This window comes from Ambystoma mexicanum, chromosome 10, assembly GCF_040938575.1.
Source record: "Ambystoma mexicanum isolate Mex_15411 chromosome 10, UKY_AmexF1_1, whole genome shotgun sequence".
NCBI lineage: Eukaryota > Metazoa > Chordata > Amphibia > Caudata > Ambystomatidae > Ambystoma > Ambystoma mexicanum.
The window spans coordinates 674,881,869-674,909,374 of NC_090932.1; the positions used below are offsets into that span (position 1 = coordinate 674,881,869).

The 27,506-nt window shown below is 45.4% G+C and overlaps 1 protein-coding gene across 5 annotated transcripts in view; it reads right to left on the minus strand.

Moving 5' to 3' along the window:
• The window catches only part of U2SURP (U2 snRNP associated SURP domain containing), a 1,877,492-nt gene that overhangs the window by 1,386,764 nt on the left and 463,222 nt on the right, over positions 1-27,506 (minus strand). For all 5 annotated transcript variants that reach the window (XM_069618259.1, XM_069618256.1, XM_069618257.1 and 2 more), the window contains one exon: positions 20,170-20,264. In XM_069618259.1, the coding sequence (XP_069474360.1) occupies positions 20,170-20,264 (95 nt within the window). The remainder of the gene's footprint in view (positions 1-20,169; positions 20,265-27,506) is intronic.

A 27,506-nucleotide genomic window follows, 5' to 3' on the forward strand; every position in this document is an offset into this window, starting at 1 on the left:
GTTCCTGGCCCAGCCCAGCTAGATGGTCCAGCCCTGTGGGCGAGAGCAGGGGCCCATCGCCCACCACGCACCCTCCGCTTGTGTTGTCGGGACCCGCACTTTCCACTCCTCTCTCCGCGGCTTCTGCTTTCCTGATTCTGCTTTACGAACCACTGCCGGGGAATGCATGACTTGTCGGCTGCTACCAGGATACTTTCTCCTATACAGTCATCCCGGGCAGTGTGTCTTCCTTCTCAGTCCCACTCCCCCCACTGATCTTCAGCAACCCGGGATCAGTTTGTTCCTTTAGCTTGGATCGGGAGCAACAGACAACACTACCCCCACTTGGGTGCTCTGCGTGCCTGTAGTGATATGGCGCCCATGCCTGCAGTTCCTTTCTTAACAGAGCGGTTATGGGCTGTTGCTGGTTGAGGCCTAAGATGGTTGAGGGCCCCTCCGTACCAGCCAGCAATGGGTTTCAGGGGGGGGGCTTATATTGCAGAGCGGCTCCTGCATAGTACAGATCGAGCCCTCCTCTCCCTGCATTCACTTTCGGGCGGGCGTTCTCTCCGCCGATTTCAGCCGCAGACCTGTGCTACTAGTCTCTCTCTGTATGCCGGTAGAGGTATGAGCCTGGCCGGGTGTGGACAGCTGCTCCCCGTAAGATAAACACTTGCACCGGATCCCCTGTCGGTTCACTGGGCTGGCCCGCCTCTCCTGGGGATGTCGTCCGACGGCCTTGCTGGAGTTCACTCGCTCTTTCCCACACCGGTGTCCACCAGGGCGAGGAGTCCACGATGCCCACCCTCGCTCCCCAACGTTAGGGTTACTATTCCACCTGGTCGGATCCTCGCCGTCCAGAACCGCAGCCCAGCAGGATTCGCCTCTTTCGATTACCTCTGCTTCTTTCTTGTGGGGCTGCAGCTCCGTTCTCTCCCGCGCCTCATCCAGATGGCAGAGGACCGCAGCATACTTTCGGCACGCTTTACTCCGGTGCCGTTTCTCCACCGTCAGGGACCCTTGGAATTCGATTCTGCATGCAGTGCCTCTCCTGTGGCAAGAATTAGGATGCTATGCCCGAGGTTATGGGCGCTTAAGTGGCTGAAACAGTTTTTTCCACTCCTTTAGATTTTTGGCCCGGACGGAGGACGAGGAGACGTGTCTCCTCCAGGAGGCGGCCATCTTGGAATCACCAAGCCTAGCTGTCTTTTACCTAATTCAAACCTCACTACGTCCCCTTCACTTGTCATGTCCGCTAACTTTAAGCATCCTTGTTTCTTCCATTGGCTAAAAGCCCCCTTTGACAGTCCTGGAGAGAATGGAGGTTTCTCAAATAAGGGTGTAAATGGAGATAGGTATGTCGATAGGTGTCACTTCTTTAATTGTCAGTCCCATATGTCACACGTTGCCCTAAATACCACACTTCTTTGCGAGCTGAACAGTTTATCCTTTACTGGTAACCATAAAAGCCTCGCCATTGTCACCCCTGCTACTGCTCTATCCATACATGCCCATATGTTCTCCCTACGATTAGTAAACCATTTGCGGATCACCGGTAACTTAGCAAAATATCTGCTCATGTTTGGAAGGCCTAATCCTCCTCTGCTTTTAGGGTTTGTTAACACCTCTAAAGAAACTCTCCGACGTTTATTTTGCCAAATAAATTTCGATATCAATGTATTTTCTGTTTTGAAAAACTCCAGAGGGACTGGGATAGGGATGGCTTGAAACAAATAAAGCAATCTTGGCAACGTCACCATCTTACCAGTATTAATACGCCCCAACCAGGGCACTCTCAGGGGGGTCCATCTATTGAAGTCCTCCTTTAATTTCTGTAAAGAATTCTGGTAATTTGCTTTATATAAATGGGTAACCTTATTAGTCAGCGTTACCCCACTACTGGATGTACGAAACGGGGAGAATGTATATGTATTAAGTGTGTGCTCCTTTGAGAGACCCAACCCCAGAAGTTCAGATTTTGTCACATTAAATTTAAGATCCGACAATTTCTCCTGTTGTCCCAGAACTTTTAGCAGTGTCGGAATCATAGTTTTGGGTTTTGTCAGCGTCATTAGCATATCAACTGGATGTGCTGCTGTTTTATACATTTCTCCCCCAAAAACAATCCCCTTTATAGCATCATTTTGCCTAATCGAAAATAACAGAGGTTCCAAATATATTGCATATAATAAGGGGGAGAGGGGACTTGTCTTGTACCTCGTTCAATATTTATAAACTCTGATATGATTAAATTAATGAAGAGGCGCATTACCAGGTCTTCATAATTGACCTTTACCATTTGCATAAATCTCGGACCAACACCCATGTTTCATTGTCTCTAATAGATAGGGCCATTCAACTCTTTCGAACGCCTTTTCGGTGTCTAAGGATACCAACGTGGCGGGAACATTCTTAATGGCCACTTTATCAGGTATATCACCCTTATCGTGTTGTCCCACGTTTGTTTCCCCATTATAAATCCAGATTGGTCCATACCCATCAATGATGGAAGAATATATTTCATCCTTTCAGATAAAATCCCTGTATACATTTTTGCATCAATATTTAATTATGGCAAAGGTATGTATGAACTGCATTAATGTCAAATTTTTATTTGGTTTCCCCGATAAGATCACTTTTGCTTCTGTCTTTGACCGTTCTATTCTCCCATGGTGTTGAAACTAATTAAACAAGTGTGTTAATACCAGTTCTTATTCTTATAAAAGACCGCTGTAAATCCACCTTATTTATAGAGAGGCTCTTTATCACTTTTTCCACCTCTTCCTCTCTTATACCCCCTCCAGCATCTCCCTGTCGCCCACCGTTACTTGTGGCATATGTAAATCCTTCAGATACCCCTTAATTGCCTCCAAATCTGGACAGCCCGAAGAATACAGTTTTGTGTAATATCACACAAAGGATTGCACAACATACTCTGTTACTCTAGCTATAGACTCATTGCTCCGTTTTATCCTGTTAATATGGCATTGGAGTTTTGCTGTTTCAATTGCCTTGCCAATCATTTGTCAGCTTTATTAGCTTTAATATAATAGCATTGTTTTATGTTAAGTGGGGATTTCACACCCCATTTAGTGTGGAGTAATTCTAATTGTCTCCTAATCTCTTAATTTTCTGTAACGCTCTATTTTATTTCTCCGCCAATTCCCTTTGAGCCTTCATTAAACCGCTTTCCCATTCTTTTTCCAAGACGTGCCTTTGTTTAAGTCACACCGCCTGAAGTTGGATCATTTCACCTCCAATTACTGCATTAAAGGCATCCCACAAATTATTCAGACATCTCTTCCGAAATATTAAGAAAGTATTCCTTAATTCTCTCTCTTATTGTTTCTTGAGAAACCTCTTATTGTTTCTTGAGAAACTACATCTTGTACCACCTCTGTGCACACGTCCATAATCGACTGCCCAGTTTGCTGCCCCTTAGGGTAACTCTCATTAGGGCATGATCTGTCAAAGAAATTGGCTCTGTCTCTATATCAACCATTGCACCTAACATTTCCTCCCGGAGTACCCCACACAATCAATTCTTGAGAACGAATGGTGCACCTGCGAAAAACATGTATATCCACTCTCATTCCCTTTTTTAACCATCCAGAAATATTTCAGAGCCATGTTAAAAAAACTTTCTTTCAACGTTTTTGAAGGACCTGCCCCCTTGCCCACCATGTAAGTGCTTTCTATTCTAGCGTCCCAAGCTAGAGTGAAATTCACAGTCAATAATATTTCCCCCTCAGCAAACGCCTTTAGCTTCTCTAATACTGTCTATAACCTCTTCCTGCCAACAGTTTGCAGCATATAATGTCCCTAAATTCATTATCCTGTCCCCCATATTTAGTTTTATAAAAAGGTATCTCCCATGGGGGTCGATCATAGTAGCACATACCTTAGCTCCTAACAAATCCCTAAAACCAATGAAAACACCAACCGTGTTCCCCATTGCATTAGCGTGAAATATCAGCGAGAATCGACGCATTTTAAATTTATGTCTGTCTGCTCTCCGAATGTGAGTTTCCTGAAGCAAAACTATATCGATCAGTCCCCTCCTTATCTGCATCTCTAGCTTTTTCCTCTTCGTTGGTATTCAAACCCCATACATTATGTGACAATAGTTATATTGCTGCCATTGATTTGTATACAATGATGTTTATATTGACCACCTGTTTGGGTACTCCAACAGAACCCCATCTAGCACAACTGTAATCTTACCCCCCCCCTCGACCCCCACCACTTTTCCCAACTCAAAACCCCCTTTACCTCCCCTTTCCCCCACTCCGGACCTGGACCACGTTTCCAACACCAATCCAAAATAACAAGCTGAACCGGCCTATTACTTCATAGACCAAGTTGCGCATCCCCTATCATCTAGTTTCTTTGGTTCACACCCCCTCCCTCCCACCAAATCCTGCATGGGCGTTCTGACCACCTTCCATGGTGAAACTGCGACATATCACAGGCACTCCTAAATGTTTCTCCATCAACGGTTTCCATCTTCGCGTCTCTTATTAGGAGGACCTTTCATCTTTCTGCTTCTCCTTCCTGACGAGCCAGACCATTCCCATAGTCTCCTTCCTTGCCCGGTGGAGCCCAGCTGGTCAATTCCTGTGCCCTTGTTGTCTTCTTCCAATCCAAGGATGGAGAGTCCTTCTGAACATGTGGTAACCCTTTGCGGTTTACCATCCCAGTTGAACAACAACCCAAATGGAAAAGCCCACTTACAGGGAATCTGTTTGACCACTAAAGCCCTGGTCACTTGTCCCATTGCACTCCTCTTCTACAGCATGGTTACGGCCAAATCCCAGAAAAGCAGTACTTTCGACCCATTGACTGTAATGTCCACCTGACTACAGGCCGCTTTAAATATTCCATCTTTAACTTCATATGAGGCGAGCGCAGCCAAGACATCCCGGGTCTATCCCCCTGTTCAGTCCTTCTTGGACCTACCCGGTGAATTCAGTCTATTCGGATATCCTACGGCTCCTTTTCCATTAGCAAGTTCACAAAGCATTGGGATATAAACTAGGCAACCTTCTCACAGAGCCAGGAACCAGAAGGTAAGTTTACATGTAAGTTTATTAGAGGACAGTTACTTCGTAGAGAAAACACTGGGACATCCACCCAGCCCAGCTCATAAATTCCACCTGACTCCCGTGGAACCCAGCACTACAAACCACCACCAACACTCCACATTCCCAAGCAGTGACATTACAGTCCCAATGACATCACACTTCCCAGTAAACACACACAAACCAAGTTATAACACTCCTCCCGCCGTACGTCTTTAGCAAAAATCAACACAACACCAACAGCAAACACGTGTGACCAGCACGTATGAGCCCTCACAACACTAGGAGATAACCCCTTTAAAATCCCACCCACCAACTCACAACCTTTCTCGCTCACTCCTTGCACAACCATACCTTGACAACCTGTCACCACCATGTCACAAAAATGAGACACTTCCCCACCACTGGCAAAAACACAGAAACGGAAGGCAAACAACCTCCATCAGCCAGAACTGCCTACCTAAGAAGAAAACCCATAAGAAGACCCGCAACACAAAAACCCCATTGAAAGGGATGGAAGAAGGGAACAAGAAAATGCACCACAGATGAACCCGCCAAAAGAAATACCAACAACCATACAACACCAGACCCTTTGAAGAGGACTCAAACTGAATTCACTGAAAACCTAAAGCACTTAGTTCAACCAACAACACAACCAACAACACGAGCACAAACCCACTGATGAAACCCAACAAAACTAACAACACCAGCACAAACCCGCTGATGAGGACCCAAACCTAATTCACTGAAGCCTACACCAACTGCTTCAAACATCGCAACCTGGAACAAGACCATCCTGCCCTAGCAGTATTTTAAAAACCCAAGCCAGAGCCCACCCGGCCACCTGGCCACCCTGGAAATATATCCACCAATACACAGCATCACCTTGCGGCAACCAACCCCAAGAAACAGAGCCACCCGGCCACTCTGAAATGCATAACCACCATAACACATCAACAATAACACGCAACCATGCACACCTCATGTGTAACTGCAGAACCACTGCTATACCCACAGCAGCGCCGCAACCTAGACCTGATCCACAGAGCCCACCCGGCCACCCCAAAGGCCCCAAAAACACTCCCACACTCATACATGCACACAACACCATGGCATAGACAGAAGACAACAACAAAAAAATGACATGGTGCTTAAAGTCCCTGCGCCAACCCCGCGCGCCCCTTACCATGAAATGCAAGTAGAAAATGACATGGCGCTAAAAAAAAAAACCTGCGCCAGCCCCACACCCACAAGTCTGTGGCACTCGTCCTGAAATATAAACATTGTTACAACAGTGTTAAACAAACCAAGGACCCCACACCCACCGGTCCAAAGAAAAGAAGCCCCAAGACAATACATCATAATGCACGTGAAGGTGCAAATACCCCAAATCCGCGACCCCAAAAACAAAAATGGATAACTGCCCTAAACATAACTGGCCACCACATGAACAAGACAACCCCATGCATCATGAAACAAGCCATAAACAGCCAACATCAACCCAGCAGCCCAACCCCATGACACGCACCTACCCGGACGCCACGACATAAAAACAACAACCACAACAGGCCTCCCCAGACACCTACAAACTTAGTTCCTTGATCTTCTTCTTGATGCATGAGCCCCACTGATCTGGATCCAGCGCTCGCCACCTTCCCAACCTTCTTGCCGGACAACAGCATTCGTCATAACTTCCTTGCCACTTCTCCCATTTCAAAGCACACGTGTAACAGATGTCCATAAATCCTATCGCGCCCTCCACGCTCCTCAACAGCTCCGACAACATACTGTCACCTTGACCACCACCAACTCCAGTTAAAGGCCCCGCAAGCACAGCGTGTGCCCAGAAAAGTGCTGAAAATGCTCTATTGTCCTGTTTTCCCACAATGTACTGCTGCAATAATCCTCTCTTCAGCTGACTTCCCGGAACACACCAGCTCCCGCCACCAGCGCAAGCACTGCGTTCCAAAGCATGGCGCGTTCCAGCTGAGGACGCTGGAACACCAGACCTCCGTAGGGTGACGTCATCATTAGCTTAGCCGGCATGAAGGAGTCAACACGACCTTAAACCTCTGCAGCTGGGCCGGTCAGCCCCCCAACCGACACACCGCTGGCCGCACCCCGCAAGGAACAACAGCGGGATCTCCTTGGAACAGCTCACCCACGGTTCGAAAGTGCAGCTCCTCACAGCCCTCCCCTTTGGGCCCAATGACCCCTGCTGTTGCTGGTCCCGGTCCAACGAGACGCCCGCTTCTCCTTGCGTGCTGAAACGACTGCCTGCCAGCACCAGCGAGCACCGCCTGCAAACAGCTGGTCCCAACTCCGGACCAGGGGCCACCTCACAGCAGGGAAAAAGGCTGCTCAGCACAACCAGGTCTGATCACGCCACCTGTTGTCCCTTCTTCCCTGTGCCCGTACCTTAGACACTACCGTCCAATTCCTCAAGGTCTCCGCCCTGGACCCTGAGTTGGACCACCGCCGTTACTGCACCACCTCTGGCTGTTAGGGGAAATGAGCTGATTAGATGGACATCTCCGAAGGAGGCAGTACTTCTCACGCTGCCCCTTCCCAGCAGGATCCCATCCTCGTCACCAGTGATGTAAACTAGGCCACCTTCTCACAGAGCCAGGAACCAGAAGGTAAGTACATGTAAGTTTATTAGAAGACAGTTACTTCGTAGAGAAAACACTGGGACATCCACCCAGCCCAGCTCATAAGGTCCAACTGACTCTCGTGGAACCCAGCACTACAAACCACCACCAACACTCCACATTCCCAACCAGTGACATCACAGTCCCAATGACATCACACTTCCCAGTAAACACACACACCAAATTATAACACATTGCTGTGTTACCGCTTTAAGGTCTGCATCCTTTGTTGTTTCAGCCAGCCCCTTTATCCTTATGTTCGATCCACAGGATCGATTCTCCAAATCCTCTGTTTGTAATTCTAAATTATGTGTGGCCCTTGAGATCTGTTCCAACATTTCAGAATTTTGCATGACTTGTGTTGAGACCACTGATAGACCCTGTTCCGCAGTATCCACTCTGCCACGCCAAAGCAGTAACTTCTTCTCTGATCTCCTTCAAGGAGTTCTTTAAATCCTCCTTAAGACTTGCCATCTGATCTTGCATGGCCACAGTCAATCTTTCCTCCATTCATCTAAGGCAGGTAGTTAGGTCATCCTTGCTTAGTGCCATATCTCCACCTTCTTCAGATTCATTTTCCCTTCTACGAAGACTTCCTCTCACTCCTTCAACATTCAATTCAGATTGCTGCTGCCAGCACTTTTCCAATTGGCTCTTTTTTGCACCTCTGACCACACCCTGTTTTGCAGGGGACACCTTCCCTTTTGCTCCCGGCATTGAAAGAATTACAGAAAGTCCCAGACCCTCTTCGCCTTCGAAATTGGGGGTACTGCGATTGGTAAGAGAGTCTTAATAATCCACAGAAACACGTGAGCCACACCTTTAGTTTGTAAGATCATCAGGCCTCTCTGCTCCTGTACCTGCAACTTTGATAATATTTCTCTGCTGCTCACCAGTCTTCCACCAACACCTCTGTGTCACTCTGTCTGCCAGGCCTGCTCACTGACTTCTTCCCATCCACAGAGGGGCCCTGATTTCAAACATCTCACTGCAAGGCTTACTCCATTCACCCACCAATTCGCCAGTTCTGCCTCCAATAGTAGCGTCGTCTGAGGGGGCTGCCCTCTCCTCACTCGATGTCTGCATTTCTCCTGAAACTCACAAGCCTTAAATGTCAGAGCTTTCCACCTTAATCTTTGGTAGCTGCTGTAGACCTCACAGCCACGCCCTTCCTCATTAGGGCTATGGTCCTTTTTTCACTTTCCACCAACGTGCGCACCCTCACAAACAGCTATGCTTCAAGAGGGGAGGGGAGGGATGCCATTCCAGCTAACAGAAGCAGTTCCTCGGTTGAACTACACACCTTTATAATCTTGCTGCTTTGGACTGGGAACGGAGCACTCCAAATCGCGTCCTCACGCTCCGGCGGCCATTTTGGAATCTTTTACTCTGTTTCTATAGCACTGTTTTAGCTTTTTTAGTTAGCAAACCACCGAGAGACTTCTAGCTCCCAGTCGTTTAAATATTCTCACATCATTCCTATACACTTATTTATAGAACTGTATATCAGCACTATAAGGAGTTTTTCTCAAATTCACTTTAGAGTTTGAGGGGCTAAACATTTTTTGATGAGGATCAGGAGTTAATGTACGATACAAGCAATCATATTAACTCTACTTGGTCATCTATCAATTCACCCCTCATTCGAGAGCTAATATTTTTGAATTTTCATGTGTTCCCAAATCAATCTTTTTTTACCCCACGAGACATCAACCATTGCCATTGTGCCCTTAAAGGGAGATTAAAAGAGTGCAAGAAAAGTAGCTTCCAATCTTGCATGGTCACTGGAATGTCCGATTTTGAAATGACTGTCCACTATGACAAAATTATAAAATCAATAGTAGAAGCACTATTCCCTCTTTGTTATGTTATGTTATGTTAAGGCAATTCAGTACGTGCACAATCACCCAAGGGCATCTTGGCGCAGGGATAGCAGAGAGATGCAAACCATAGCAAGGACCTTAGAACAACCATGTTTTCAGAGCTTTCATGAATTTAAGATGATCTGCTACGGCTCTCAGGCCAGCAAGTAGCTCATTCCAAAGCCGGCGGGCTGCATAAGAAAAGGCTCCCCCACCAAGGCGAGACCTACGTATCTTTGGGATGGCCAGTAGTTTAGCATCTCCTGACCGCAAGGTTTCTGCCAGGGACATACGGAGAGAACTTATCCTGCAGATATTCAGGTCCCTCTTTAAGGAAAGGACCGTGTACTAGACACAGGGACTTGAATTGGATCCTTTGGGCCACTGGGAGCCAATGAAGCGCTCGAAGTACTGGGCTTATATGAGCACCATAAGGGGACGCAGTCACCACCCTGGCCGCTAAATTCTGCAGCAGTTGGCGACTGTGTACCACCCTAAGCAGTTGTGCCAGATAAAGTGCATTGCAGTAATCTGGCTGATAATCAAGGAGGATACCACTAGTGGCCCCAGCTTTTCTGGCAAAAAAGACAGGATCAGGCGAAGAACCCTAAGAACGAAACGGCCAGCATTACAAACAGCTCTAACCTGCAGTGACATAGACAGATCAGAAGAAAGAAAGACCCCAAGATTCTTAACTACCTTCACCGGAGTAGGACAGTCGCCCAAGGTGGAAGGCCAGAAGGAACCCAGCCATTCAGCTGTGATCAGAGAAGAACCCAACACTAAGACTTCAGTCTTGTCCCCATTCAGCTTCAGCCAATTCGCACTCAACAAGTTTCCTACTGCTTACAGACAGTCCCAAAACTTTGTCAACACAGTATCATGTTCCTGATCCAAACGGACCAGGATCTATGTGTCGTCAGCATAAGAGTAGCACCGAAAACCGTAGGAACAGATGAGGCATATAGATATTAAACAACATGTGGGACATGGCTGAACCCTGAGGAACCCTGCAAGATAGAATCCGAGAAGATGAGAAATAGGGAGGTAGAGAAATAGATCCACAGAGTGGACAGAGTTAATGTTCGCGGAGGTGTAGCATTCATCTTCAAATCCTGACTTGACCTCAGATCCATCACCTCCTCTCAACTTGAATCATGTTAGCACCTCTCTATCAAAATACAATCCACCCCTAAGAGCTCTATTAACATGCAACTTATATACAGACCCCCAGGTCCCACAGGCACATTTGAGGAAGATGTCACCTCATTAATAGCCGAGAATTCCAAGCCTCACAAAACATCATTCTAGGAGACTTCAGCATCGGGTACAATGACCCTAATGACACGCACGCACGCATCCATCACCAACGCCTTAGCAGAACATAACTATACTCAAATCATCACACTACCAACACATCAGAAAGGCAGAACCATTGACTGGATAACAGCCTACAATTGCAACATCATTTGCAAAACACCCCAACTTCTCGCCTGGACAGACCATCTCCTTATACCATTCAACATCAGCATTAACAACCCCAATCCCAAACAATCCCCGCTCGCACCTGCCTGTCAAACCAGAAATAAGTGTATCACAGCAGACACCCTCACACCACTAGTTCTCCCCCTCCTTCACTCGCTCCCCACCTCTGCTGACCTTAGCCTCCTTGTCAGCACATACAATAACGCCATGTCAAACGCCATCGATGCTGTGGCCCCTCTCAAGTCACGCAAAGGCAAACCTAGAGCGCATCTGAACTCTTGGTTCACACCGGAACTCAAAATACTCAGAAAAAAGAAATCCAAGATGGAAACCCTAAGGAAAACCACCCCCTCTACCGAAAACAAAACAAACCTGATGACCTTCTCCTCCCACTACAAAAAAGAGAATCTGTACGAAGAAGGAAGCCTACAATGTAAGAATTGATAAGGCAGGATCCTCTACTAAAGAACTCTTCACCATCTTGAAGGAATTAGAAAACCCTAACCCACCTACAGACACTTACGTAAAAGACAAACCCTGGTGCACTGGCATCCAAAATGCCCTTGCCAACAAAATCTCTGGCCTCCAAACCAAAATTGAGGCTAAACGACTACAACTATCCAATAGCAACTCCTCTACCCCTAACACATCGACCCTTTCCAATACCGCCGCTGGCTTCACTTTCAAACAGGTCACCATACCGGAAGTCCAAAAGATCATATCATCTCTCAAACCCTCAAACTGCAAAGGGGATAGTTGCCCTGCCCAGATCATCAAAGATGCTGCAAGAGACCTCTCTGCCTTCATCTCTAAACTCATAAACCTCTCCTTCTCCACCAACTCTATACCCGACAATCTGAAACAATCATGGATTCTCCCCCTCCTCAAAAATCAAACCTTAGACCCAGCCATTCCCACAAACTACAGGCTGATCACCACGGTCCCCTTCCTGCTAAAAATCCTCGACAGAGTGGCATACTTACAAATTCAGGAATACCTAGAATCTAATCAACTACTAGGGCTACGTCAATCTGGCTTTCGACCTAAACATGGATCTGAAACGGCCCTTGTTGACCTCAAAAGTCAGATTGATGACATCAAAGACAAAGGAAAAGCAGCCATACTACTCCTTCTTGACCTCGCAGCAGCGTTCGACCTTGCCGATCATAAAATACTATGCAACCACCTCTCATCTGCCGCCCATTTCTCACCCTCAGCTGTCAGCTGGATACAATCTTTTTTAGCCAATAGAACTATGAGAGTCTTTTCACTGGCAGCTGCAGCAGACCCCATCCCCATCACCTGTGGCGTCCCACAAGGATCTTGTGTCTCCCCTACCCTCTACAATATTTTTACTAAATCCCTCGTTGACAAATTGGACCATCTAGGTGTCACCTACACTAATTATACAGACGACACCCAGATACTCCCCACTATCTCTGGCAACTACCTGGCTGACGTCACCAGCATTAACAAAATTTTCTCCATCATTCAGGCATGGATGGCCACACACGGCCTCTGCCTGAATGATGAGAAGACGGAACTTCTCCTGGTCGGCTCTCCTAATAAACTACAGAAACTTAGTCCTGCTTATTCCAACATCACCATTGATGGCAACACTATCCCTGTTGCCAAACACGTCAAAACCTTAGGCATTTATCTTGACACCAACACTAACCTTTCAAAACAAGTCAACATGACTGCCTCTACTGCCGCCTACAATGGGAAACTAATTAGAGCTTGCAGACCTTTTCTATCCACGAATGGTTGCTTCACACTGGCGAGAGCGCTTATACAATCTAAGCTTGATTACTGTAACAGCCTTTACCTAGGGGCTAACCAAGCCATAATTAATAAGCTCCAAGTTCTCCAAAACAACGCGCTGCGTGCAGCATTAAACATCCCTAGGAGAGAGCATATCTCCCCCATCAGAATCTCCTGCAAATGGCTTTCCATTCAACAAAAAATTGACCTAAAAACGCTTTGCCTCACATACAAAGCCTTTAACCACCTTGCCCCGCCTATCTTACCAACAAACTCTCCCTGAAACCTAACACCAGAATTACCAGATCTGCCAACACCCTCTGCCTCATTGTGCCTAGATTCTCCTCCAAAAAAGCTGGTGGCTCAAGCTTCTTGGTTCATGGCCCCTCAACTTTGGAACTCCCTACCGCTGAGCACCAAGTCTGCCCCCTCATTCCATATGTTCAGGAAGCTAGTCATTGGTTGGGTATTGGACAAACAATAAACTAATCCTCAGCCTGACTAAAACCACGCATTCTGTATATACTGTACATACTATTCAAATGTCTCAATTGTTTACCCTAATTGCACTGACTGTATATATTGTATATTACCTCCACATATGGTATTACTGTTAATTCTATATATACTGGGCCTTCTGTAACTTGCCTATAAGTACCCTTTTACTCCAGGGTCTGGTGCGCTATATAAATAAAATAAACAAACAAACAAACAAACAAATGATCAGTAAGAAATTACGAGAACCAAGCCAGGACCGGTCCTGAGAGGGCTGCTTCCTCTAGGCGCTATAACCGGACGGCATGGTCTTTTCCATGTGTTACCATAATAATCACATTTTCAATTATCTGCCGTCACCACACATAGGTTCCAAACTTTAAAAAATGTAGACCAGTTATTCCTTTTATTATTTTAGACTGTACTCATTGAGTAATTTTGATCTTTTTGAGCCTTCAAGCTTTTTGGGTGATTTAAACAGTTTGGATTGAAATCTTGTGCTGTATAATGAGAGAGCCGAATAGACACCGCTCTGACCTTTCAATCAGGATCCATCATGCGATTTTGTGACCTCCCTACACAATTGCAATACACATTAATTATTAGCAAGTTATGGCTGTCTTTCTTCAATATAGGATGTGCTGCCAGAATACCAGACATAGAACTATTCAATACCTCCAAACTGAGACGGCCTCAGCTGTAGCTGTAATAATTAAACCCACCTTTAGCAGGCCAAATAAACCTTATATGGCATTTTATTGGCAACTATGATAGCCATTTAATGATACATTATCCACCATAAACGATTCTTGGAGAATAATTAAATCGTGCTTTCATAATTTCTCACACGTATCCACTGAGTTAATGTTGGATCCCTCGTTAACTCCACTGGCAGATGCTAAAAACCTGGTCTTAATCTGCCCGCCTTAGTTTGGCTACCTAGGGTCTGAGATAACCAGGACCAGTCATCCCCTAAACTGGCATTCACACCCTCTGGACATTACATAGTTACTACCCTACTCTGATCTTTGGAGCATAAGATAAAAATCATTCCCGACTTTGGTTGCTGTCACAACCCCAGCGAGCTCACAAGGCATATCCCCCCATGACAGGGTAGGGAGAAGCTGGACATGCAGGGTGGCTGGCTGGTGCAGGCGTTTGGTGGAAGCTGTCTTGACCCACACCAACATGGCCGCCAAGACAGAACCTACTTTGTAACTCAAGATGGCCCGCGGCAGGTCCAAAGATCTGAAATCCCTAGTGGTCTAGTGTTAACATGGTGCGGTGCGAGGCTATAAAACCACACCCCGGGCCACACCCTGCGCTTAGCGTTTCTCCTGCTACCTAGCAGAGCAGTGTAATGCTTACCGCTCCTGTCTTCCACGTGCACAGAGACTTTAGCCTACTGGTGCATGCTGAGACTCATCTGCAGCCATACTTACCACCAACTTCAGCGTAAGAGTTACGCTTTATACCTCAGTCTTGAACTTCACTTGAAACCGCAGCTCAGACGCACCTGCAGCCGTATATTCTCACAGACTTTGCCGTAAGAGTTCTGCTTCCAGCTTCTGTCCCGATATGCATTTGGGATCATCGCCAAGCGAGGTCTGCAGCAAACACCACTTCTGAAAAGAGAAAACAAACGGTAGGAGATTAAATCTAACTGTCAAAACCCACCTGAGTGCCCCATTCAGCACAACCTTACCTGAACAGACGATCAGCCGCTCCACTCACTTCTTGTGAGTGGTCGACCTAACCAATGGTATCCTATGAGACCCGCATCTGTGGAAAAGAACATAAGAGACTTGTTAGAGCGCACCGCAGCACCTGACAAGAACGAACAGCACGAAACACGCTGCGGTCCGTGCTGCAAGCTAAAAGCCTCTACAGGGACAGTGCCGCGTTGTACAAAGACTTACCTCCATACCTTCAGCATCCAGTGTGTCGCAGCTGGCCTGGACCACTACACTCAATGAAGCAACTGGAGTCGGATGCTTACCTGATATCTCCAGCATGTCCTCTTCATCCAAATACAGTGAGCACAACCACCTGCGCGCCAGCCAGCCTAACTAAGGGGAACACAAGAGGAAGGTGGGGGGGGGCTGGGAGACACATACTGAATATCTGCACTTACTTACCTCTTGGTCTTCAACCAGGCCCCCTCACACACCTTACCAGAAGTCTCAAGTTCTACCGGGTCCCTCCCAACCTCACTGCTCCCTGGGTTTTGGTTTTTCAGCGGTGGCTTGGGCATTCACCATAGCAGAGTTATCCTGTGGGAGCAACGCTTTGGAACAGTCCGGACCAGGCCCTCCTGCATGGCACCAGAGGTAAGCGTTACAGTTGCGCTTCTTTCCCCTTTAAAGAAGGGTAATTTAGCACCTCACTGTTGCTAGTGTGTATATCAGAACCCCTTCATGAATTCATCCATCGATGCAAAAATGAGATATCTAACCAGTCCAGAACTAACAGTGACAACCACAAGATCTCTTCTTTATCATCGTAGAAATCCATCAAATCTACACCCTTAGAGGCTATTGCTTTTAAATATTATATTTTGTTCAAAATACTGAACACAGTACCTCTATTCAAAATTGCACCGTCCTCCTGTATGAAGATAGCCTCCAGGAAAAACCGGGCATTCGACAAATCAGGGGTTATCAAACAAGGGGTCCACCCACTGCGTATTTACCACCACTTGTTTAGTAAGGGGCCCAAAGGGCACTATTTGCCTCTGTATTGCCTCTCGTTATTGAAGGTCCCTAGCTCGACCATTGTCTGTGGAGGTAAAATCCCCCACAGAACCTGAAGCTGAGACTTCCAAATTATTAATTGCCAAATTAACCCGTCCTTGTACCTTTTTAATGATAACTTATTCTTCGCCCCGTAGCGAGGCGGAGGACTGGATCCCCCAACGCTTTATTATTTTGTTCACTCATGTGATCCACTAAACAACCCTGGACTGGTTGTGAACATAACCGTACTGAATTTTTCATGAAACTTAAGGATGGCTCTTCCTGATCTCTTTGAAACAGGGTATTACCCATTATATAATTTAGGGACTATTGAGAGGCCATTTGAACTGAAATCTTAGGCTTCTGTGGTGCATCACTACATTTTTTAAATAGTGGAGCAATCTTTAATCCACCCGTACTCACATTAAGAAGAGAGTTCTTGCTGTTCAAGATGAAAATTTAATGATCTTGCAAACTTCAAAGATGAATTTATATTTGCTTTCTTCGATTTTCTGTCTTTTTGTCTTTTGTTCCTACTGCCCCGCTTCATTTACAATGTCCTTCTTCTTTTCCTTCTTTTTTGGTACTCATACTTCATTTATCTGTCCCGAAGGGCAGTCCACTATAACCACTGATTGTTCTAAATCATCCCCGACGGCTCATAGTCGTATAAGCTCCAACGAGGGAGGGGTATCTGGATGAAAGGATTCTTCCAAACTTGGGGTGAAGAGCAAGAATCTTGCGAAGATCTTTCCTTCCTTATCTCCAGCCCCCCTGCACCCTTCCTGTGTCCACCTTGTTCGTTCACCAGCAGTGGGTCGTGGTATTGTACAATGGGAGGTCCATGGTGTACGGAATTTTCACACCCATCATTTTGTTTAAATTGGTTTGCCGCAAGAGAAATAGATTTTTTAATCTCTTCTGTATTAAGTACAATGTCAAGGCCCTTTTCATAAAAGGGCATGATTTCGAATTCCTCCTCGATGTCAACAATCCCCAAAACCTCATTTTGGAAGAAGCACCCGACTTCTTCCTTCTTCCTTCTTGGGAATAGAACCTAAAATCTCCTGAATTCCATGCAATTGTTCCGCATTTACCCAGACTTCCTCTTTTAGAATGTCAAAGACTTTTACTAGTGAGGACAAAATATAGTTAAGGGCTGCCAGTGTTTGCGGCCCCATAATCTGTAGAGCTTGACAAAATTGAGGATTTGTTTAGACCTGATTCAACTTCGCAGGCAGGAGTATTAAACAGCTCATGGGTATTTGAAAATGAATCATGCGTCAAGCTACCTCCAGATAACATAACGCTTTCTCTGCCATCACCCATCAGCACCAACAGGCAGGAAGTCAACTTTTGTCATGAAGGGCTCGATCTCACTTTCCAATATTGGCTTATTATGATTTCCTGCCGGTATTTCAAAACCCAATGTTAGGGCATTTCCGCAAGGAAAACACTCTGTGATCTTACTTTTTATTGCCGTTGCTGTTAGAGTATAATCGAGTCCTAGAAATGAGGCCACTGTAATCATAGTCACCACCCGGGCCGGAGCCTCCATTTTACAGAACATGATTGAATTTTCTCTACTTCACGCCGGTACATCAAAATCATTACAAATGACCTCAATTTCTGAGGCCGGCAGGGAGCTTGGTAAGTTAGGTAAGTGCGCCGGCCCTCCCCTTCTGTGACTACGGAGATTCATGGTACTGCTGTAAAACAAATAATATTCCACTCACTGTAGCGCCCCTTCGCTGTTTGAGCCCACGTCCCCAAGTAAAGGGGAGGGTGCTTTGTTCACTCATAGAAAAATACAGCATCACCAATGATCTACTCCCGCGAATGCGACACGCAATGAGCACAACGTGCACAAACAAAGAAACACACAGCTGCACACTGCTCGCTCTGCGCAGGCAGCCTCTATGTGAGGTCTTGTGCTGTCTCTGCCTCTATGCTCCTCCCATAGACACGCAACAAGCAGTATAGAGAGACTCAAAACGGGGAAAACAGAACTCCACAGGTACCACAGAAACACACAGCTGCACACTGCTGATATTTATTTTGATAACTCCTTCTGTGTGCTTTACAACAAACAAAGAGTCAATAATATTTTAGTTTCCTGTCCAATGCAGTCCAGGCTCATGTCCGAACCGTCAAACCACCTTGCACTCAGAAGCGTGTGGGCAGATAGGCAACTCATTGTGCTTCTGAGTGCCACAGAATTCCGGGGAGGAGCTAGTGATCGAGAACCAGGTAACAACATTTTGCACAGCCAAGTTGAATCAGGCGTAGCTCACCGCCAAACTGCCTCACTGAGAGAAGCACTCACTGGAAGTGTTGATTATTTCTTATCATTGGCCTTTCATTAAAAAACAATGTATCTTTAAACTGATTCAATTAATTTTATTTTGTTCATAAATAGACCTTATGTGCAAACCTGTGTGTTATGTTACGGTTCTATGTGATAATCTCGCCACACAAAATCCCACAGCAGAAAAATCTGCCATTGAAAAGGCAATTTCTAATGGACTTCAATGCGGGGGAGACCCCCGCAACCTCCCCATACTCCTGCCTTACCATAAATATAACCCCAACCCACACCCCACATATAAATGCGTTTAAAGGTGCATTTTTAAACGGCAGCTTTTTCTGCAGCTGCATTTTTGCCCCAAGATGATCACTGATGGTGTGTTACTTGGCACGAAACAGGAGGAAGCTGTAAGGAATCAAATGGTATTAAATTGGGATCCCCAGATTCATAAAAAAAACTTTATTAAATAAAGGAAAATTGTGCACACCTGGTTTGGGGTGGGTGGAAAGTTCCCCTGAATTAGATGTCGCCTGATTAAAACATCGTAGAGCACTTCTCGTTCCAGTTCTTAAAACTTGGGGTCCCTAGGCTCCAAGTGACATTCTGGCCCAGGTCCTCTGCAGTAGTCTACCATATGGGCAGGTTCTAAGGCAAAGTATCCAGATCCTGATGCTCAAAGGACTCCACCTTGTAAGCTGAAAGACTGATTAAAGACAGTAATGCTTAAGACGTCTTCTTCAGGTGGATCTCCTATTGGCATCTACTCTTGCTGTGCCAGGACCCAACTTTGTCCCTTGGATAAGGTGTTGAGGGAATTTGTTGTTGAAGACCCTCTTCCATGCACATCAGAAATGCTGCACTCCCAGATGCACATGTCAAAACTCCTCTGCAATCTCTAGTCCAGCGTGGTATGAGAGTAGCACCTGGTCTTTCTCCAGGTTTTTATTTTTAACTCCTTCAATCTGTGGAGACCTATGTGCAAACCTAGATTCCCACACATAGGCTTGCATTAGGCCACCAACGTTTACGAAGAACCACACAACCAATGAAATTAGTACGTTACTGTAAATGCAATGCACTGCACTTTTAAAATACTGTTGGAAGTTCAATTCCTAAAGGCGCAAGTGAGCATCAAAGGTCCTGTTGGACTAAGGACACAGTTTATGACCTGTGTAGTCACGTATTCCTAATATTTTTCTATTACTAAAAAAAGTAATTTTACTCTCTCCTTTCAAACTGCTTAAATTGAACGCTCTGGAATTCTGGAAATTAGAGAGAGATTATAACCAAGAGGAAAGATCTTGTAAGTGATTCTGGCCCTAAGAAATGGGGTGATAATAATCTGCTCAACCACCTTAATTTAGGAAGGCCAAGGTTCGCTTACCCCACTGTGTGCTCTTGTGGTCTTTGTTCAGCTTCCAAACCAGACCAAGTAGTAGGCTCTTAGTAAAATCTTCTATTTTTCCTACTTATCTAAATTGTTTTATCCTTCGTAAATCACTTTATATTGGATGTGCTTAGTAATTAGCTAAATACCTGTAAACAAAGTAAAATAAAGCGCAATTCACAGGACATAGCAAGTGTACTAAATTTAATAACCAAATACGTTTCACACTTGTAAAATGGTAAGAACAAAGCACCTAATAGGAGCAGTGTCTAAAGAATGCTTTAGTAGGGTTTTAAAATGTTTTTTTTTTTTTAAATTCTACTTGAAGACATGAAACAGAAAGTTTGTTTTCACCAATTTGGAAAAATGTATGTTTTGCTCCAAATTTGCAGCCTGACAAAAATGTTAAAGATACTGCTTACCTGAGCGTCGCTGGCCATCTGAATCGGATGGTGGAGGCGCAAATCTACTTGTTCTGCCTTTGGTTTTATACCGTTCATCACGCTCTTCTTGGATCCTACAAAGAAAAAATAAATAGTACATGAATACAAATATATCAAATTCTTTGATGGTCTTTATAAGAGGAAAAAATATGAACCTTGTGATTCAGCACAAATCCTAAAAGCCCCCCATGATCATTAATATACATCTGCAAGGTTTACTAGTGCAATTGTAATTAGAGTGTAAGCACCTCATGAATCATGTCTTACTTACTTCTAAGATGGATTTCCAAAAACAACCCTGGAATTGGATTTTGGGAGGCTAACTTATTTTATTCAGTATTTATTGGGCATTTATAATGCACCTATACACAATGTGTTTTAAGGTGCAACAAGACAACAGTGTGGCGGGGTAGGGGGGGACAGGGATGAGAAAACAAAAATGATCCTACTAGGCCTTGTGACATTCGGAACGTGCAAGTGCAGTAAGAAAAGTGCAGGGGGAGGGAGAGGAAGGGCGCGGAGTGCCGGTCAGGGCTGAAGGGCCTTTGAGGAAAAACAAGTGCTATTGGAGGCCCAGTGGACAGAACTGGGGGAAAGCAAGAGAGTGCATGGGAAGGAAGGTCCACGAGCTAAGTGTGATGTAAAGGGCTGGAAGGGCTACAAGGGTGCAGGTCCAGCCAGGCAAATGCAGGGGGACTGGCCAGGAAGGACATTCACAGGTTGGTGGAGGGGGGCATGGTTGACGTCCGGGGAGACCAAGTGCAGGGGTAGACTGGAATGGGAGGGGGGATGGGGAGGAGGGGGGAGCTTGGTGCCCTGGGGAACTCTGAAGGAACCAGGGAGCCAGTCAAGAAGCACACAGGGACATTAGCAGGGGAGGGGGAGAGACAAGGAAGAAGAGAAAAGGAAGGTCATGAGAAGCTTCTGGAACTTAAAGTGATTTGTCTCAAGTCTGAGAGAGAAGGGAGCCCATTCCAGTGGGAGGTGAGAGATCTACCCCCACTCTCTGCTTGGAAAAGTGTCTGATCTGCAGGAGTCTAAGATGACACCAAGATTTTTTTGCCTCACAGGAGGGTGAGGGGGCTCATGGAGGACAGCCAGAGTGAGGCAGGGAAAGAGGGAGCAGGGGTGCCAATGAGAAGGATCTCTGTCTTACTGGCATTACGGCAGAGATCGTTAGAATAGCACCATGCCTGAAAAGCAGACAGTAATGAGAGAGGAAGATGAGGAGGGAAGCTTGGGGAGCTGCGTGTGATCCGTATAACACTGGAAGTTAGGAGAGAAGGTGGAAATCAGGTGGGCTAGAGGAGACAGGTAGATGTTGAACAGCCAAGGTGAGAGGATAGAGCCCTGGGGGACACCACAGGCGGAGAGTGAGATGGTGGAGAGAAAAGGACCCAATTGAACCTGGGATAGCCAGTCAGAAAGGAAGGAGGTCATCCAGTCCAGAGCCAGGTCCGTTATACCGAGGGTATCACATAGCCGATTTATCAGGGTGGCATGATTGACCATATCAAAGGCAGAGGAAAGGTCAAGAAGTATGAGAACGGAAGAAGAGTTGGCATCGAGATTAGAGAGCAGGTCTTCACGGGTGTTCAGGAGAGCAGTTTCCGTTCTAGAGAAGGCCCCTGCACTTTACCTCAAAGACAGTTAAGCAACAGTTTCACTACTTGTATGTGGTTAAGTCAGTAAAAAGATAAACAGTTTATTCAACAAAACACAGGTAAAAGAATCATAGGTAAGTAATTACTTGAGAAAATATAGATAAAACATTTTAGAGCAGTCCTAGAAATAAATCCCTAACCCTCAGTAAGTCCAGCCCTGAGATGGAAGGGGGCCTAGTGCCCCAGAGTCACCAGTTCCATATATTATACTGCTCAGATAGGTTTACTATTAAATTGAGCAAAGCCAGTGGGTGTGATTTAGTGTTCCAAAAGTTCGGAAAAGTTCAGCTAAGTATCCCTCTCTGTCCCACCACACTAGAAAGGATTGTGGGGGGGATTCCTTGACAAGACCACCACCAAACTGACTCAGGCAAGGGAGGGATAGGGCCAGGACTTTATGCCCATGTAACCCTATGGAGGTAGGGGGGACAAAACCGGTATGTTAACTTATCCCCTTTCTGAGATCTTTACCAGAGACTACTTCACCGGTTCCAGAATCAGGAATCTGTTGGGGCCATGCTCTGAAAATAGAAGAGCAGGTGTTGTGTAGCACAAGAATGCACTCGGAATGGCGATGGCTGCAGTAAGGTAGCTGTGAAGGGTCAGAAGTGAGACCCAGACACAAGGTTGTCATGTTTTTGTCAAAGATGCATACTTAACGAAAACGGGTAGGGAAAATGCCTCTCTGACCCTATGCTAAAGTGGAGTTTCCCTACCTATAAACCAAAACTAAGGATCTATCTGTGTCAGGATGTCAATAACTGAAAAGCTGTCCTTGAGTCCAAAACATTATATCCTGACCTGAACACTACAAACAAACAATAAAAATGTGTAAGGAAATATCTTCAACTTGATACCAGTAAAAAAGTGTTCAGAACTAAAAGTAAGAACAGCGCCAACAAAAATCATCTACAAGGTGGAATCCTGAGGATCCAGAGGGTGGACCCGTTCCCCTGAATTCTTAAGTAGAATGGCAAGTGTGTCTATTACTAACAGTTCCTTTGTGTCTCTCCGTGATTCACAAAGTTCCTGTTTAGGTAACAAGTTCTGTAACAGTCTTTCTAGAACACCAATATGGCCTTGGGTCAGAAAACACTGTCTTTCCTTAGCATTTCTGGAAGCTTTGCAAATTACCTTGTATAACTCTCCTGCCAGGAATCTTTATGCATCTCCAACTGCAACAGAATTCACTTGTGGTTTTCACTTGTCTGGTATACTCCCCTACAAGGACTTCTCATGCATTTCAATTGCCTGACTTCTTGCCTTGCCAAGGCTTTTCATGCGTTTCACAGTCTATCTCTGTATCAGCAATGCAGTATATTGCTCTTCGCTGGGTATATAGGTGTGCGGTAAGGTTTGGTCAAGATTTGCCCAATACGTGCATTGCATGCATCCATCCATCCATAGCCCACTGGGGATTGTACTTTGCCCTTTCTGCATTCAAACAATCTTCTTGTAGTATTAACAATGGTATCACATTCAAATTGCTGTTGGCACGGTCATCGGAACGTCCCCAGGTCCCTACTGGCTTTGGGCAGAATCACATGTTTTCTCCAGCGTCTCTAGTCCAGTTCGCACTTCTGCATTGTGTTGTTTTCACCTGCTTTCCACAATGGAGTTTGCAGACATCCTTCCAGCTACCTTCGAGGCTTTCTGGTCACACACTTGCTCGCACTGCACACCAGCATTCCACATAAAGAGTCTTTGGAAGTGCTGGAAGAGTCGCTACTTCGAGATTACACCATGAGAAAAACTCTGGTCTCATTTTTTTTGTGGTGTGCCGAAATGTCACTGATGGAAAGCTATTTTCATTTCAATGGGGACTTCTATAAACAGATCCAAGGGACGGCCATGGGGGCCACTCTGGCACCCAGCATTGTCAACCTTTACATGGAGTCTTTTGAACTCCTCAAGATCATGATGATACAGAACCCATTTGCCAAAAATATACACACTTAGAGGAGGTATATTGATGATATTTTTGTAATCTGGACTGGAAGCGTTGATGAATTAGAGAATTTCTGTCTGTGGAACAACACCCAAGACCATTTCTTGAAGTTTACATCCAGTTACCGTATAGAATCCTTGAGCTTCTTGGATGTTACGATTTCAGTCGATTCTGTCAAGAAAAGCCTGTATGTGAAACCTTTCAATAAGCCTACGGACAGAAACTCTGTCCTAGACTATACCAGCTTCCAATCTCTTCATGTGAGGGACAACCTCCCTCTGGGTCAATTCCTTCGTTTAAAAAGGACTAACAAAATGGACTTCAAAAGGGAGGCCGTTAAGATGAAAGAACGGTTGATGCAACGTGGGTATCCGGATGCAGTTAACACCCCAGCCCTTAAAAGGGCATGTAACAACCATAGGGAGGCCCTTTTGGAATATTAGGATCAACCAGAGGAGAAAGACAATGACAAAAGTAACAAACTCTTCTTGGTCAACACTACAGCCAGTTGTCTAATGGAATCAAGAAGATTATCGTCAAAAATTGGAATATTCTAGGAAAAAAGTTAACAACTGCTACTTAGACCCATCATAGCGGTCAAAAGGAGTAGGAACTTGAAAGAACACATCACACGAATGACATCAGTATAAGACTGATCAAACAGCGCGCATTGCCCCAGCAATGGGGAATGCCAGACATCATCGTACACTATCCGTGTGGGCATTGTACATGCTGCTCCTATACCTTTAAGAGTACAGAAATTAATATTCAACTAAAATCTCCATGGAAACAAACCCAACACACTAACTGTAACTCAGCGATGGTAGTATATCTCATCTGGTGCCCCTGAAAGAAAATCTATATTAGAAAAACAGACAGGAAAGTAAAACTCAGAATAGGGGAACATAGGAGCTGTCTCAGAAAAAGCACACAGAACGCTCCGCTAGTGGATCACTAGATAGAGAGAGTTCATAAACCAAATAACCTTAAATGGTACATTGTATATAAGTTAAGACCCAGTATTGACAGCAACCGTGATAAAAAAATGCTCCTGAAAAAGGAAGAACAGTTCATTTTCGTGACAAAAAGCATGCTGAAGGGGCTCAATGAGAAAACAGAATGGGTAGTTTGACTAGACCTGACAGTGCAATGACCCTGCAAATCACCGATGAGAGTTCTGCATTCTCCGACTCAACGGGTAGGCTAACTAGAAACGGCCAGCTATGTTGGCAGGCCGTGAAGCACTACGTGCACAGCTAGATCGAGTCAGTTTATTAACTCATGTGTCATTCCACATACCACTAGGCTTCGGTTACGGGTCCTTCAAAGAGGGAAGCAGTGAGACATGTTTTAGGTAATAGAATGCAAAATAGGACTGGAAACCATAAAGTACGCATGCAGGAGGTTTCACTGCTACGGTACCCGATCAGGGCAGGGCTCTGACATTTCAGCACCATATTCAAATAGGGCCGACGTCAGCCCTGACAAGCTTCCGAATGCACAAGGAAGTAAGACAAGGTACACGCCTTTCACAAGGAGACTACGCGCAATCCGGTAAGCAGTATAGACACCAAATGGCAGGCAACTGTCAGGCTGAGAGTTTCCCTGTGTCCGCGGAATCTGCTGAACCCCCGACAGTCCCCCTGAAGTGTAATTCTCAGAACTAGATTAAACCCAATTCTGTTAACTACACCCCTAAGGGTAAGGGGGAAGTGGATAACAAAAAATACCAGGTTGGCGACGTCAAGACTAGCTGCTGCTGAACCTGCAGTGAATACAGAAGCAAACACAAATCCTCTTATTACTTACTAATCATCAAGATATAAAGACTCTAAATCCTTAACAATAGTGTAAAGAATCATACCTGGTTCTTCTCCTAAAATATCCCAGAGAAGACTGAAGAAATTGCTGAAAAAATCTTTCTACCTCTTTGCTTGAGTCTCTGGAAATTGACAGCAACTCCTTTATAATAAGCAAACCATATGAGCCTTGACCTTTGCCTTTTAAAACTGTAAATAGTTCCAGTATGACGGATTTTAATGAATGCTGATCTTCAATCTTTTCTCTTGGGTTTTTAAACATTCAAATGCATTAATGGAGAACCATGTTTCTTGAAGAACGCAAGCAACTGCGAGTAAAATACACAACACACGCACTGAAGAAAGTACGTAGATTAATTGAACGTGCGCACCCTTGTCCAAAACCGCGCACACGCGCTAAAGAACACTCTCGCTGATGAACACCTGCGCTGAAGATCATACGCGCTGAAGATCACATGCGCTGAAGAAAACACGCGCTGAAGAAAACACGCGCTGAAGAAAACACGCGCTGAAGAAAACACGCGCCGAGGAACACACCTGTTGAAGAATACACGCGCTGAGGAGCACACGCGCTGAAGAAAACACACGCTGACAATCACACGCGCTGAGGGACACACGCACTGAAGAAAACACGCGCACACAACCGTAAATCCACACGCACCAGTAAATGAGTTCTTGGATGCGCAGAAGTCTACTTATACGCAAGGAGGTAAACACGTCGCCCGAGTAACGTATGTTGTGTTCATAAGTCAAACCTTGCACGTACCATTAAGTGAAATCCAAAAGTTCCCGCACTCTAATTTTAAACAGTGCGAATTAACAGTTCAAAGCTCAAAATTACTTTTTCTTTCTAAAATTGACACAATGAAAAACTGAACAACAGATTTACATATCCAAATGAAAGTCACTTATCTCTTGAATGGCTTCAAAGAACTTCGGGAACTCTGACAAACTGGATACTTCTCCTGAAAACCTCTTAAAAAGTATCCGCTCGACTGCTCAGGACCTGAAAGTTCAGATCCACAAGGCCCAAGACTTTAGCAGGAGCAGCTACTAACACGTCCTCTCAGCTGGGGCTACGACGATGAAAGGCAGAGAGTGACAGTTTAGAATGTTAATTTTTGTCCTCCTGTCCTCTCTAGCCAATCAGAGCTTCTATTGAGAAACTCCATCTTGCCTTGGGCCAGAACCTGGATTCTGAATAGAGAAGTTAAGGCCAAACCAACCACAATAGAAAACTTCCAACCCACTCAACCTAATCCATAGCCATCAAATATAATGGGAGACACCCTGGTATTTTCTCTCGGGGTCTCGTTGTTCCATTTGTTTCGCTTAATCTCTGCCATTTTCCTTTTTCCTACTCCTGACTCCAGATACGACCATTATTGATGGACTACATCCGTGCTGTACAACGCATGTGATAAACCTAGGCTGACTGGAGAACGTCTCATCTCTTATACCAAACTAGGGACGTAGGCAATTATTAAAGCTCCAATGGAGTAACTTCAGCTTAAAAACATAATCAAACCGTCTTACCATCGGGGGCCGAACCTGTAAATGCTTGTGAGTAGCTTAAACCAACATTGAGGTAGACCGGTACCGAATCGCCTCTCACCGCGTCTTGAATTGGAGGACGCCGTAGCAATATGCAAGACTGTTCATCGATCAATAGTCTACCAGGTAGCGCCACTCTAGTTTCGGACGGATGACGACATCCTTTTTATGAAGACATCCTGTCTCCACGCTGCTTCCTACTGAGCAGGTACCACCCGCGTTTCTGAAGTTAGACAAACGCTAGTGGTTTAACCTGTTCACTGGTCGCACCCAGTAAATTAATTATGTAGGAGATTTTGTCTGTTGCGGACCCTTATCTATAGTATCTTA